Here is a 15,919-nt window from a genome sequence, read left to right on the forward strand (position 1 = left end):
GTGATATGACTAGATTAAAACAGCGGTCTGTTATTAGCCGTTCGGGAGGAGAACCTCTGTGTGTGCGTTTGTTTGTTGTTTGTTCATTTGTTCGTGTTTAACGCTTTTTGAATGCGCGCTGCTTAGGGGAATTACGGTATGCATGTGTATGTTTAGGCTGCGAAGAAACCTAAGAGTCCTGCAGAAGGGAAATGCAGTGTGCGCTCAAACAACAGGCAGTACGGTAGAAGTCAAACAAGCATCAACCAGCTGGAGACTGCTGGCTGGTTTATAAAGTCAATATAGTTTCACTTGCTCCAGTCATGCAGACCCCCCCCCCACCACCCATCCCTCAACACGAGCACCTATAAAGCGATAGTACAATAAGAATTGTAGCCAATAATACTAATCTGCGGTGGCGATTTCTCCTCCCTCCCAGCACTCTTTCATATATCAGTCGCTCTGTTTGGCCATTTGCTAGAAAGAACTTTTATCTGAAGCACATTACATCATCAACATTTCCAGTATGGGCGGCCCCAGTGGGAATCAAACCTCCTTGCTCTGCCCATTGACTTCCACAGTGCCACAGTGCAGTGTGTTCTCCTCACAGGTGAACAGGAGAGTCAGAGCTGCCGGTTCAGCTCACCAGGTGTTCAGAGAAAACCTCCTGACACGTTCTGTCCTGCTGTTTTCTTTCTCTTCTTCTACCCCCCCCCCCCCCATCCCTCCATCCTTCACCCCTCCATCTGGATTCCACTCTCTCCATTTCTATCCTCCGGCCTGACCTCCCCTCCCCTCTCCTCTCCTCCCCCATCTCTCTCTTCTTCTCTTCCCTGGTCTGGTTCCCCTCCTCTGCCTTCACTGCTTGTTTCTCTCTCTCTCTCTCTCTCTCTGTTTCTTTCTTTCTCTCTCTTTCTTCACTCTGTCCCGCTGTACAGGTGCGGGTCGGGGCCGACGTGCAGGCCGTCCTCCTGGAGCAGCTGATCCCCAACACGGCGTACTCCATCAGCCTGTACGCTCTGCACGGAGAAGCTGCCAGCGACCCGCTGGAGGGGACGGGAGTCACCCGTATGTCCCGTTCAACTCTGTCTGCACGTTACACAACATGATCTCAAACAAATACATGAAATGAACACAAACTCTGAAACGGCGATTTACGTGCTGTGGACACGTATAATGGAAAATAATGTTTCTCCACCACAAACTGAATTATGTTCCTCCGCAACAAATTTAAATATGTTAAGGTTGGTTGGCGATTAAGTTTAGGCAAGTAAAACAACTTGGTTAAATAAGAAAAACATTTGTTAAAAATGAAAATGTGATTTACAGTTGAAATGTCCTTTGAAAATGCTGGGAATTGAACCCCAGTCGCCAGATTCAAAGGCGAACACATACGCCCGCCCACCACTCAGACCACAACACCCTTACTTTCCACCATGCTTCTTCAATGTCACACTACTAACTGTTTATAGTCGTGTCTCCTTCACGTAACCGTTTCACGCTGGGAATAAGTAAATTTAACACTTTACGTTCCACCAACACGTAATTCTCTGTTAACAAGTCGTGTTTTTCTGTGAGATCAGGTTGCATTACAGCTGAATCTGTACATTACCTGCCAATGTAGCAGATTGGATTTCTAGTTCTAGGCAGAAATAATCTGATTGGTTGAGTTAAACCTCAGTGGGCGGAGCCAAAGAACCACAGTTTTTCCGGCTAAGTAACGTTAGACTGAAGCTCAGTGAAAAACACAAGAGGTAAGAGAGGAGGAAGCTAATATTATGAAGCCTAGCGCTCTGCTGCTAACTGAAAAAATACAATCTATCATACTAAGTTATCTAGGTTAGCTAGTTAGCTAGCTGACCTTCAAGTTCAAACTAGACATACTAGCTTATAGCTATCTAGGTAAGCTAGTTAGCTAGCTGACTTTCAAGTTCAAACTAGACATACTAGCTTATAGCTATCTAGGTAAGCTAGTTAGCTAGCTGCTGACCTTCAACATCATGAATGAATGAAAAAAGAAATCATTGGCAGTTATATTTTTTATTTATATTTTGACCAGAGTTCCTTCTTTGCCATTCAAGTTTGCCAGTTAGCTAACTTACGCTCTGAAAAACTGTGGTTCTTTGGCTCCGCCCACTGAGTTTTACTCAACCAATTAGATTATTTCTGCCTCCGAGAAATGTTTGTACAACTAAAACTACAATCTGCATAAATGTAATGTTCTCCGGGACAATCTTGATTATTAAGCAATTTTGGAAACTATTTGAATGCCTCCATTCACAAATGGCTACGTATGTATTTTTGGAGAGAAGATTGTTTCCTCATGATCGCTGCTCAGCACTTCCAAGGTACACAGTCTTCCATCCTTTAAAATGTCACTTTTTTTCTAAGAAAAGCTCTTAAACAACTAACAACTTCAATAATAGAGTTTTATTTTCATGTCAGCAATCATTTTATAATCGTATAAATCACATTGCACAAATGGTCGATGTCTCATTTTGGAATGAAAACAGATGAAACAAAAAACATTGTAGCTAAAGAGACAGCACATAAGAACAAACTGCCATCTATTTTTCAGCTGTTCAATGAGTTTTGGCCGAACCATGTCAGCATCTTTTAATCTTTTCCACATGCGAAAATATTCACAGCGAGGCCAAGTATCAGAGCTGTATTTTTGTCGCAACAGTAAACTTCAGATGCGATCTTTTTCCACATCATTAAAGTCTCTTCCTTGCCCTGCTCTCCCTCAGTGCCCATGCCTCCAGCCGGCGTCCTGCGGGTCAGCGATGTCACCCACAGCACCATGAACCTCAACTGGGACGCCGCGCCCGGGAACGTCCTCAAGTACATCATCACCTACAAGCCAGACGAAGGAGATGTGAAAGAGGTAAAACTGCCCGGGTTTGGCATCCCAGCATGCCTTGCAGCTGACTGAGGGATGATTTAGAAACACAAAGAAAGAACGAATTTGGGTAATAAATACACTCAGTAAGTCACAATTATCCTTGCATGGTTAAACAAGTTGGCCAAAATGAATAATAATAAAGATAATAATGATAATAATAATAATACACTTTATTTATATAGTACTTTTAAAAACACTCTTACAAAGTGCTTTACAGACGAAATAAAAGAAAGTCTAAAGACAACTGTAACGACCAAAAGAGAGAAAGTAAATTAACAACAATAAGATGGACAATAAAAGGCAAAAACTGCATAAAAAAACAACGTGAAGAAGAAGAAGCATCGATCATAAACAGACTTAAAAAACAGGAGAAATAGAATAGTGGCATGAAGGCAGGACAGATTAAACAAGAAGGTTTGGAGAAGAGATTTAAAAGATGATACTGAGTTTGCAAGTCTATAGCAAAGGCCCGATCACCTTTGGTCCATTGAAAGTGAATTGAATCCTTGTCCCATTTTACCTGGCAGACTTCCCTCTTATCACAGACTCAGCTGGTCTTCATTAAGACTGAGTCTCCTACTGTGGAGGAAAGCAAAAAAAAGTTAAGTAGACGTAATTTCCACATCCAATTGAAGGACGATTCATAAACAAACATAGACGCTGCAGTGTCCGACTAATTAGAGCCGAGATGAAACTTAACATTTTGTTTTACTGGCTCCGTTTCGTCATTATAGAGCCATATCTTCTGCTTTTAAGGACCTTCAGTTTTCTATCATTATGGAAGATCTGCAGTTGGGCTTTCCTAAGGAGATGTTTAATGAAGATTGCGGAGGTTTTGTTTGTGTTGGAAAGTGATCAGTAAATCTTTAAAAGCATCCTCCTGTGTTCCTCATCGCACAATTCAAAAAGCCCTCCTCCATCTTAAATAAGTGATGTCTGATTGTCTCTACCGTTTCCAGTCCCAGTCTGAATGAGGTTCAGGTTTACAGCAGCGAGGTTCAGCTGTGGCCTTTTAAGTTGGCAGGAATCAGATGTTGCCTCTTTGCTGTGTAAACCAACATGCCTGCAGGACTTTGTTTGAATATTGTTCATATTGCTTGCTGGGTCAGTTCAGCGGGGGCTTTAAACAACGACAGCCGACTAAGAGCTCACCCAGAACTTTATAAGGTTAAAAGTTTTCGTCAGCAGCCTCTGTGATATCTTAGTTCTGGGAAAGTGACAAGTCGAGACCGAGTCAAGAGTTACAGCCGGCCTCTAAGTGGAGCGGGAGCGCAGCCTCCTTGGCCGGGCCTTATGGGAAAAGCGGTCTGCTGGCAGAGAGGACCTGGCTCCGGCCGGCAGCTCCAGCCTGCCTGGATCACAGGAGCACCACTCCGTCCCCATAATTTCTCACTTGGATGTCAGCGGAGGACAAACAGTCTGGGACGAATCGGCAGCTGAAGGTGCCGTCGGCGGACACCTGCGAGAAGTTTCCACAAACCTCTGATGGATGGATGAAGTCGACTCCTCTTCAGCGCCGCGACCTCTGAGGGCTTCGTGCCTCCAGAGAAGAAGAAGAAGAAGAAGCCCACACTGTGGATTTATGCCTGCTGAGGTCAGGGTTTTTTTTTTTTGTTTTTTTTTTCTCGTTGCTGCTTACTTTACTAAGCTTCCTCCTGCTGAAATGGAAAACCGAAAAGACATCTCTCAGCTTCTTTTTTCTTCAGTTTTTCCTACCGTCTGACATTCTCTGGAACTACAAATATACAACTTATTCATCTCTATTCTTAGCTCAATGGCAAATATTTTTATTTCAGAGAAAAAAAACGTAAAGATGTTTCGTGTAGGATAGGTGGAGTAAAGTCAGATTTATTCATGAGGTGCTTGTCAAAAAGTGCTTTAGAGCAGTGGTTCTCAACGTGGGGTCCGGGGACCACCGGGGGTCCTTGAGGGGGGTTCCAGGGGGTCCCCAGCAAAACAATTAGAGAATGTAGAAGAATGACTGTTGTGATCATAGTTTCTCTGTTATCTCTCATGGGATTCTGGACAAAATCATATCTGACAATAAAAATATTCTCAGATTTGGGTCTGAGAGACAAAATCTCATCACATGGGGGTCTGTGGCTCTGATGTGGACTAAATTAGGGGTCCTGGATATGAAAAAGGTTGAGGATCACTGATTTAGAGAGCAGCAAAGGGCATGAACAGATAAAATAATAAAACGTGTCTCAGTAAATTCGTTCACGCCGCGTCCTGCAGGCCCAGTCAGCTGCTCTCCATCAGCAGATTTGATTTTCTCCCCCGATGTGAAGCAGCAGGTCCTGATCTGCAGAGGAAGCCTTGGGATGTGACAGGAAATCCGTCCCAAAACTCCCCATGTTTTCCCAAATCACATCATGATTTCATCGGAGGTGATTTTGGAGGTTTTGCCAGCCGTTGGATTGCAGCTTCACCCGCAGGGAAATACAAATGAGAAACACATTATGAGCAACATGCAGACAGATATCATTACCGGTATAACACGTATTTATCAGATTATACAATCATCATGTCTGTATAACCATCAAATATCGGATTTATCTCTAGTAGGGACTGACAACAATATAGTGATGAATATATGTGAATGTGTTCATATGTTACTATGAATAAATATGTTAATGTGATACTAATGATAATCATAAAAAGGGTTTCATAATTTAAAATTGCTATACCATATTTCCTTTTTGAGAATAATGTTTATCACTTATTATATTATATTTAAAATATTTATATCAATGAGTCCATCCTTAAAATGTTTGCAGATTGTAGGTGAAGGTCGTAAATTTGCCAAAAAGCGAATCTTTCCATAACGAGCTTTACTTTCATGTCAACAACTGTTTTGTACGTAATTTTGCAATGAAACCATCTCATGTGTAACTTTTAAATTGTTGAAAATACAGATTATATTTCAGTTACTTGTCAAACATGACTGAACCGAACTGTCGGTTATTCCTAATCCCTTATTTGAACTGCAGATTGAGGTGAACGGTGACATCACCAGCCGCGGCCTGTCCAGCCTCATCTCCCAGACGGAGTACGATGTGGCCGTCATCCCGATCTACGACGCCGGACCCGGAACCCCGATGCTGGGACAAGCCATCACAGGTTCACATCCCTTCATTTACCCAAGCAGACTCTTCTCTTCTTCCGCTGCACCTTCACACAGCTCGTTAGTGCCTGGCTCAAGGGCACCGCAGCAGGTTTTGAGGGAGGTTAGACCGTTTCTCATTCACTTCCCGGACAGATTTTCCCAGCTGGGTCTGTGGATTCAAAAGAGCAAGCTTCCAATCACAAGCCCAAGTCTCTGATCTTCAGGTTACCGCTGTCCCACCAGATCATTAGTTTGAGGAACAGAACTATTCCAAAAACCCAATATCTGAACAGACTGTCAAGAGTTTAAATCCCTAAGATTTATCTTACTACTTCAAATTAGCTGACAGCAGACTGTTTGACAGTCAAAGGCAAATTCAGACGTTAAGTTTTTGGCATTTTAATTTGTGGTGAGAATAGAGACTGTCCTTCAACTGAGAGGTTCAAACTCCTCATGTCAGCAAACATCCATCCTGCTTAGGTGTCGTCGAACAAGACACTGAACCCTAACCAGCTGCAGGGCTGCTGATCTGTATCTGACCTCTGACCTCTGACCTCTGATCTCTGACCTCCCTGTGGAAAGAGAATTCCTCCTTCGGGGATCGAGAGAGCACCACAGAGACGAAACAATGTTTGAACGCTCCAGTTGAGTTCGAGTCAAGACTAAGACCAGGTCCAAAAGAGAGCAAATCGAGTCCTGTTCAAGACCAAAATAGTCCAAAATACATTAAGGTTAAGATTAAGGATGAACAGAGATGTAGATCTATCTGCAGGAGCTCTGTAGTAAACCCTTCAACATCAAATTAATCAATATATAGAAGTTTGAGGACCATCACATAGTAGGTTTCTTGAGTTTTGACAGTTTGCTAACAGACTGCTCAGTTCTCAAGCAAGTATGACAGACTTCACAGCCTTGATGCCCAGACTTGTGTTGTCACCATAGCAACTAACACTTAAAATTTCATAATTGCCATTTTATGCTGTACTAGCTAAATTACCATGGTAGACAGTGGAAGGACCGTTCTGCTCATTCAAGTTGTGTTAGTGTACCAAATTACGAACAGTAACCACTGGGATGATACATGATACTCTATCTGTCCATTCACGTTCTAGGGTTTAAATCCTTTTGGCTTCAAATAACTAAACTACTCCAAACCCATGTGTGAACAGGCTGTGGCGGGTTCAGATCCTCGCGGTCTACCTCATTACTTTTATTAGACTAAATTACATCAGAAAACAATGCTATCACAGGTGCTTATTATTTCAGCCTCCCTTGCTACTTTAATTGACTAACCCTCTCCAGTCCCTGCACAGTAAATGTGGTATGGAGTTGTTGTGATGGTGATGAGGTCTATATTAACTCTCCTCACTTCCCCTCCTGGACCGAAAACAGCCTTCAGAGGGGGCTGGACTCTTTCTCTTTGCACATGCTATGGACCAATAAATCTGTGTGTGTGTGTGTGTGTGTGTGTGAGTGTGTGTCAGTGTGTGTGCGTGTATGTGATCATTTACGGCATTGGCCCTGTTCATCATTAATCCCAGGTGAACTGTGTGGAAAAGTTGTTTTCAACATTCACACACATACACGCAAACACACACACACACACACACACACACACACATTACCAGTACATTGGCCTGCAAAAGGGCAGTGAAACGCACTTGCAGCTACAGTAAATACTCCTCACATGGTGTTGCCTCATCTCTCAAGACTTCCTCGTAATCACCCCCTCCCCCCTCCCCCCCTCTTGTTTCCGCACATGTGAACAGATGTTGTTCCTGCCCCGAAGAACCTGCAGTTCTCGGAGGTGACCCAGTCCTCGTTCAGAGCCTCGTGGGAGCACGGCGCCCCGGACGTGGCCCTCTACCGCATCGGCTGGACCAAGAAGGGGGACAACAACTTCCAACATGTAGGTCGACGGGTTCCGGGAGCCGACCTCGCTTTATCAGACTTTATTTATCCGGGGAACGTCGACTGAGAACGCGTGCTCTTCTTCAGCGACGCTTCAGTCAGACAACTCGCGTACACAGATTATTGAGAATGAATGCAAATATAGATATAGAGTTCAGTATGGTGAATAGGGGGCTGTTGGATATGAGTTACGATGTAGTATCATGCTTTAACTAGGTTCTTTCCATATACTTACACACATTCACACCTTGGTTGACCAGCAGCTGAGGCAGGAATGTAGTCAAGACCTTAGTCGAGTTCAAGTCAATTCCAAGACCAGGTGAGATCGAGTTCAAGTACAGACTAGGTCCAAATGGAGGTCGAGGCCAAGTCAACACCGAGACCAGAGCAAATCAAGTCCTGTTCAAGACCAAAACAGGCAATAAATGATGTACATGTCTCACTAAATGTAAAAAATATTGATTAAGGAGTTTGTTAAGGATGAGCAGAGATGTAGATCTATCTGCAGGAGATCTAAACACTTCAACATCCAACTAATCAATCCATAGAGGTTTGAGGACCATCACATCTTCGAAAAGTTTTAGATAGGCGGGAAAACATCCAACATTGAGTCCAAGACGTCAGAAAATTGGTCTCAAGTTCGGAATCAAGACCAAAATGTGACCGGATAGGTTCAAATCCGTTTGGCTTACCTGATTATTTCACATGAGTAAACTACTTAAAAACAATGCGTGAACAGGCTGTGACGGGTTCAGATCCTCTTGGCCTACCGCAGTACTTTAATTGACTAAACTAATAGTTGCTGAGATCAAGTCCGAGTCAAAATACACGAGTCCAAGACATCAGAAACCACTCAGATTTTCCGAACCAGTCTATGGATTGGAACCGGCAACCTTCCCGTCATAAACCTTGATAAAGGGTTAAAAAAATGAAACGAAGAAAGCATTGTTTACATGCAAAAATGAAACAGAGAGTCTTATTGTATGAATGCCGTTTGATTTTTTTTTTTGTCTTTTCTGTTATGAGGCAAACGGAAGACTCTGAGGAAGATCTGTTGTCGTATATTTTGTGCCTCGCAGTTTCACAGATCCCTTAAAGTCCTGCCATGCTTGGAAAAACCTATTTTTATTGTGTATGCCAGGGCTTAACTTAAAACATCCACTTCCATTCATGCAACAATAATGCTCCCTTTGTTTAATTCTTGTTATTCCCTGGCCCTCTTAGCATCGTTTTGTGCCCACTTTTTTCATTCTCACCCCGCTCAGCCGCCCAACTCTTACCACAAAAATCCATGAATGAAATCCATACCCAGTTGTTTGCTATAGATTTAGTTTATGTCTGAAGGAAAAAAATAATTCCACGCCATCAGACTCTTAACTGGCCCGCCAACTGACGATATCCAATGCAATCCAATGTGTGCTAGCAATAATTTTGTTCGAGTAGATTTCACTTTTTTCATATGGTGGCTATTTTATTTAGTAACAAACAAGGCTATGTTTCAGTCTCAGAGGGCCTTCATCAGTTCTTAAACTTAATCCAGTGCAGCAACATTGTCTTTTGTGTATTAAAGTAAGCATCTGCAGCATTTTCATTCAAATAAATGTCAGTTTTGCCCTTCATCGCTGACTGAAATAACACAATAGTGATTCAACACTCAGCTCTTTCCCGGAAAAAAATCCTCTGCCGCACAAGAAGCGATGAGAAACTACAAAGAAAATACAAGCTCCGCCCCCCCCCCCCCCCCACACCGTTTGATTGACAGGTGATCTGTGGGAAGTGCAGGGCAGAAACACCACAGAATTGAGAAACAAAAAACACAAAAACCAAGGATATTTAGGTAAAAGATATTTAGGTTTAAGTAAAACCTGTTTTGGAGCACAGTGTTCTCCATTGTTTTTTCTCCATTGAATCCCATTGGAAGCTCAGCATGGTGTTTACAACGCCATGATTATTGGTTCCATTCCTACCGGGGCCACCCAGACTCAGAAGAGTGTTCAGCAGACTGGCATATGCTATTCATATGTTATTTCCTCTCACATTGAGTCTCTCTTTGCTAGTAGCAGTATCGGAGTAGACGGTGACCTACTTCTTCTTCTTCTTCTTCTTCTTCTTCTTCTCTCTCTCTCTTTCTCCCTCTGTCGCCAGGCCATCCTGAATAGCGATGAAACCACCCATGTTCTGCAGAACTTGGACCCCGACACCCCGTATGATGTCACCGTTACGGCCATCTACCCAGACGAGTCGGAGAGCGAAGACCTGATGGGAAGCCAGCGCACATGTAAGCCTCCTCCCTCCCCTCCCTCCTCCCCCCCCCCCCCCCCCCCGCTCCCAAACCACAACTGTCATATTTTACACTCACAAGACCTCACAGATGTAACGCACATTGAAATAACGCTCTGTTTTCTCAACGTCTCTTTCTAGTGTTGAAGGATCTGGATGGTATGTCATTTGAGAAGGAGAGGGGAATTTTCATTGTAATGTTCATGTTCATGATTATGGTTGGAATGGTAACGTGGACGATAAGGACAGTGTTGACGGAAGCACACTTTTTTTTTTTCCCCTTTCATAACTGCATGTATGTGCATTTCAGCGCCTCACCGTTGATGCGTTCACACCGCAAGCAACTTGAGGAATCGGTTTCCGCACGTCTATTTATTTTCTACAACCGAGGAAACGTCGGCCGCCTCGTTTCAGCGATTTGTTGTTTCAGAAAAGCTGAACTTTTGGGCAACATTCAGGCACTAAGATTGCTCTTTCTTCTGTGTTCCCAATGAGCACTAGATGTCATTTCAACATTGCGTCTATGCTTTATGTATAGCCCAGTTTTAGACCAAGCAGTTACATATTTAAACAATGCATAAACAGCTTTAAATATCAAAAATATGCACCAGAGAAGTAGAAGATAACGCTTTATTTTTGTCATTTACCCCAGAAGACGCAGTCTAAGATGTAGACGTTACTAAACTTTCACTTTTAAACCTTACATAGCCTCATTTTAGCCTAGACATCTGAAACCATGGCGACATCATTGCCGCTACAGCTAGCAGTCAGCTAGCTCATATTAGCTGCCTGACAGTAGGCGATGTGGTTGACGGCGGTGTGAACGCAGATTCAGAGCTTCAAATGCAAAAAGTGTGAAAAATAACCAGTAACACATCATCCTCCACTGACTCCTCCATTGTCAACCATTTTGTTTTAATTCCATTGTCGACCATTTTGTTTCAGTGTCATTGTCAACCATTTTGTCTTCATACCGTTTTTTCTCGTGTCATCGGTGCCATTCACCTCATGTTGTAACGTCATTTCTCATGTCGTCACGTCATCCTTCATCAGTTTTCACCCCGGTCATCAAATAAATGTTGTCGCATGTGCTGATTTATTGTTCAATCCTTCGCAGTCGGGTTGGGGTCGGTACACTTTTGATTCATCTGATTGATTTTATTCAAAACTCAAATACTGAAAAACCTTCGGCAAGTTGAAAAGTTTGGATATACGAGAATTAGCAATATTTGGGAATTTTAATTATTTGACAGATTCATAGTAGTAGGATTATCGAAAGTAAAATAGACACTATACTATACATTAAAACCCCCACATTAAAAGGTAATTAACTGAATTTCTAGCTGTATTTTAAATTAATTGAATGGAAAGTTACTTGACTCCAGCCCTGCTCTGAACCGCTTCAGACTCCATGTTGCTGCTCCTGTTGTGAGCCTCTCTGCTCTCATCCTACCATTGACCCATCCAGCCTCATGACCCAAGGGGATCGTGGGAGCCGGTTTACGGCTGTTCCGTTGCCACCAACAGCATCACCATCACCACCACCACCATCATCATCCTCATCATCATCACCACCATCATCAAAAAAAACACTGAACGTATTGATTGTGTTGTGTCTAACTGGAAGTGTCTGTATGCTCCCAGCTCCCCATGAGCCTCCCCGCAACTTGAGGGTGTTCAATGAAACCATCAGCACCCTGACGGTGAAGTGGGAGCACGCCCCCGGCCCGGTCCAGAACTACAAGATCACTTACCAACCTACCGCTGGAGGCGAGGCTCTCACAGTACGTTTATTTTTTTTTACTTATTTAAAGCTGCACTAGGCGAGAGTTTTAGATAAAAATACAGCAGTCTCATCAGCATACATCACAAAACAGGGCTGCAACAGAGAAGAGCGTCCCATCGCCCCTAATTGAGACGCCGTAGATTTGCCCTATTTGCCCAAATAAAATTCAAGTGGCAGGTATGGACACTGGTGGAAAACCTTCTTGGCTCACAGGAAGTGACGAATCAATTTTGTGTTCAGATGTCAGCTTTTTAGCTAGCTAACCATTGCATTTAGTAAGCTAACCATCACTGTCTTGTTGTTAACACATCTGATCTGTACATTATTTGTAGTGGGCAGTAGTCACATAACATTAACATTAACATTAAAAGTTACCTTGCTAAATTGTTAGCTAGTTAGCTAACAAACACCAAAACCAGGTTAACTGAGCTGACGCTTTTGAAGCTAGCTACAAGCTAGCTCTTGGTGCTTTTGGACCAGGACCAGGACCAGGGGCAATTGAAGACAAGACAGTTTATTGTGTGTCAGTAACCTAAATTTGGAAACAACTATTCATTTATAACATTCATTACTTCACTTACACCACAGAAATCAGGTATCTTTTCTTTGCTGGTTGTAATATATTTAGCCATTATTAGCTAGCCAATTACCTAGCCAGTTGTTTACTGGATCTCCATGATGGCACCAGTTGTGGTTGCTAGAAGATTGGTGATGTAAATATGTTATCAATGCTCCCACTCCTAATTTTAGATCACTCATAAAGATTTTTTGAATTGCCTACCGTGGTTTAGGAAAGGAAACCTAGACGTTTTAAGTGTCACTACAACATGTTCAGCGCTTTTGATTTAGCCCTAATGTGACTTTGTTCAGTAGCTTTATTCAGTTGTAAATTTTAAGTAATAGTCCAACATGAGGTAGAATTAACATAAACACAGAACCAAGGCTTTCTCAATTTATCAAGGGACAAAACCTGGAGCTGCTCCATTGATAATGAACAGTGGACTGACTTTAGAGATTTATAGAATGTTTGTTTTAGTTTTTACACCCAAATTGGCTTCATTTCATAGATTGTTTTGTAGATTCTTGTGTTACCAGAAATCGAATCCCTCTCTCCCTTAACCATATGACGGTAAAATCACCCTGGGTTTTGTCTATTTGTCCAACATCAGAAGAACAATTTGACTTAAATTCCTTATTAGGGTGTAATTTCCTTATATCCATATTGTTCTTGCTCACTGAGCTTTTGTTCTGCGTGGTCAGGGAGTGGTGATGCTGGCTGTGCTGCTGTTTGACTGGAGACGTCTCCAGTGTGTTTTAGTCAGTTGATGACAAATCAAGGGATCTCTTAACATGATGGAAAGCTTTAAAGGCTGCCAAAATAGTTTGCAGTGCATGTTCCCTGTGCACATATATAATCCAATCATTTATGAATTGTTGGATGTGATTTGAAATCGTCTCTCCCTCCTGAGATACACCAAGATGTCCTGAACGAAGAATGGAATAAAACACATCAGGGAAAGCTAAGAGCACTGCAGGAAAGGCAAAAGGAGCATCTTCCTCAGGCATTTTTATTTAACAAATTGGTGGATTGTGATTTGAAATCATTTTATGTAAGGGATCAACAAAGAATTCAATTAAATCAGGGAAGAACTCTGCCAAAAATCAGATGTTTCCTGTACATTTTCATACAACAAAGCATCCATGTTGGATTGTGATTTGGAATCGTCTCCCTCTTCAGATGCAACAAACAAATTGAACAAAAAATTCAATAAAACACTTATCAGGGAAAGCTAATAACACTGCAGGGAAGGCAAAAGGTGTATTCTCCTCATGCATATAGGTCCTTTTCACGTCGTCATGGTAACAGCTTTCATATTGAGAAACTGGTGCATCACAACTTCCTGTGGCAACTTTCTGGCAGTCCAACAAAGACAAAATTGTAATTGTAGCCTAACCAACATAATTTACAAGCCACAAACTCTTTATACTGGCTTCTTTGTAACAAGTTGCTAGCACTAGATACATAATGTAACAACGTTATGCAAATGAGGTGATGACTGCCAAGAGATGACAGCAGAGGAGGAGAAACTGAAGCTAAAACTCACCTTCATAATCGAAGAGGAAACTTTAGGAGAAGAACTTGAAGCCTTTCTCTAGTTTGGATCCAATCAAGAGTCAATGAAAACACTTTCTACTTCACAAGTGTTCATTTTGGGCAGATTGTGGAGCGATTTAGTGAAGGCCAGAGCTGGCAGCAGGATGTTGTAATCATGCACCTGTTTCTCAATGCGGAACCTGTTACCATGACGATGTGAAAAGGGCCGATTCCAAAGAAAATCACCACTGAATCGGTGGACTGGTCCGTCTTGAGACACAAGAGAGGTGTCCACAGCAAAGAATGAAAAAACAATCGGGGGAATAACGTTTGTAATGTTTATGCTTCTCACACATTTTCATATGACAAAGCACCTATTTTGGATTGTGATTTGAAAGCGTCTCCCTCTTCGGATACACAAAGACGTCCCGAGCGAAGAATTCAGTAAAACACCGCCGGCGCTCTGTGAGAGAAATTTCCGGCGATTCTGTGTTCCTTCATTATATTTTGACATTTGGTTTATGACAGCGCCCCGCGGTGCGACCGTGTGCCGAGAGGAGTCCTGCCAAGCCCGCATTCCTCTGTGATTACCCAATAGTGATTAGCGCTGGAAATAACTTCTGCTTTAAGGAAACTGCGGGTTGTATGAAAAGAATTTCGGCGAGTTACAAATTTTATTGTGTCTCTGAGATGTTATGACAGCGTTCCCCCAAACAATGTGTCAGGGGTGAGTCATGATGTCAGTAGTGCAAGTCTGCTTAATGCCTTTCTGATCCCCTCATGACATAAGACGTATATACCGACACACCGTGGACATCTGGGGTTGTATTGTCGTCTGCAGGCTTGTTGTTTTAACACGATTCATATAATCCAGAAGGGATATTGAGCACCTGGTTCCTACACAGGTCTAGAAAAGGGTTAGAAGATATATAGAAGATGAATTTGAGATGTTCCAGATTTTTGAAACGTTTGGGATTTGCCTAAAAAGTATGGAAAAATACTGTTTTTTTAAACGCCAGCTACACATTTAACTGTTTTATTCCATTTTATGCAGCTATTATGTAGTGTAGAGAGGAATAATGTTCAGCTGTAGATTTATATGACCTTGTTGGCACTCATATTGATCAGCTACTATCATCATAAATTATATTGATCACCTAATCTAATCTAATCTTCCAATCAAGTCATGGAATTTAGGTTTGGAAAAAGTTGAAACAGAAAATATATAGAAACCCTGTGAGTGTCCATGGGATGAAAGTAATATTAGCTTGAATTATGTAAATGTAGAGTTTGTTAGTTTGGTGTATAGATAGTGCTGTGATGAATACAGTGTTACAAAATGGACAGCACAGTTGCCTAATGGCTAGAGACTGTCCCGTAACCAAAAGGCGGCAAGTTTGATCCCCACATTATCTGTCAGAGTGCCAGTGAGCAAGACACTGATGCTGTGGAAGTCTCTCTGGATGAAAGTGTCGGCCAAATCCCTAAAATATAAATGTAAATGTAACGTGAAATCCCTCGTTATCTGTCTCTCAGCTTCCACACACGCTGTTTATACCCGTCATGAATCAAAGTGTTTACAGCATTATATCCATTACGTGATATATTGTGAAATTGTTTACCTAGGATTTCCCAAAGGCGTGTTTAAATTCCCTCGCAGAGAAACTTATTCATGAATAAATGGAGAAATTGTAGTCCTGTGGAAGAGCAGTGGGTGAGTTATTGGCTGTTTTAGAGTTTCCCTTTTGTTTCTGGGAGGCTGGAATGGGAGCGGGGATAAGTGATTGCAGATTTGGAGAAATTCAGTCGCTGCCTTAATAGATTTTATAGATTTAATGGAGTTTAGTTGGTTTC

General features: G+C 42.2%; 1 protein-coding gene across 1 annotated transcript in view; it reads left to right on the top strand.

Annotated features, from left to right (window-relative positions):
• Positions 1–15,919, top strand: part of col12a1b (collagen, type XII, alpha 1b) — a 141,940-nt gene that overhangs the window by 53,454 nt on the left and 72,567 nt on the right. The window contains exons 25-30 of the mRNA XM_071910612.2: positions 918–1,047; positions 2,730–2,866; positions 5,878–6,007; positions 7,763–7,902; positions 10,050–10,182; positions 11,829–11,968. Coding sequence (XP_071766713.2) covers positions 918–1,047; positions 2,730–2,866; positions 5,878–6,007; positions 7,763–7,902; positions 10,050–10,182; positions 11,829–11,968 — 810 coding nt within the window. The remainder of the gene's footprint in view (positions 1–917; positions 1,048–2,729; positions 2,867–5,877; positions 6,008–7,762; positions 7,903–10,049; positions 10,183–11,828; positions 11,969–15,919) is intronic.

Source organism: Centroberyx gerrardi, chromosome 18 (assembly GCF_048128805.1).
Source record: "Centroberyx gerrardi isolate f3 chromosome 18, fCenGer3.hap1.cur.20231027, whole genome shotgun sequence".
Classification (NCBI taxonomy): domain Eukaryota; kingdom Metazoa; phylum Chordata; class Actinopteri; order Beryciformes; family Berycidae; genus Centroberyx; species Centroberyx gerrardi.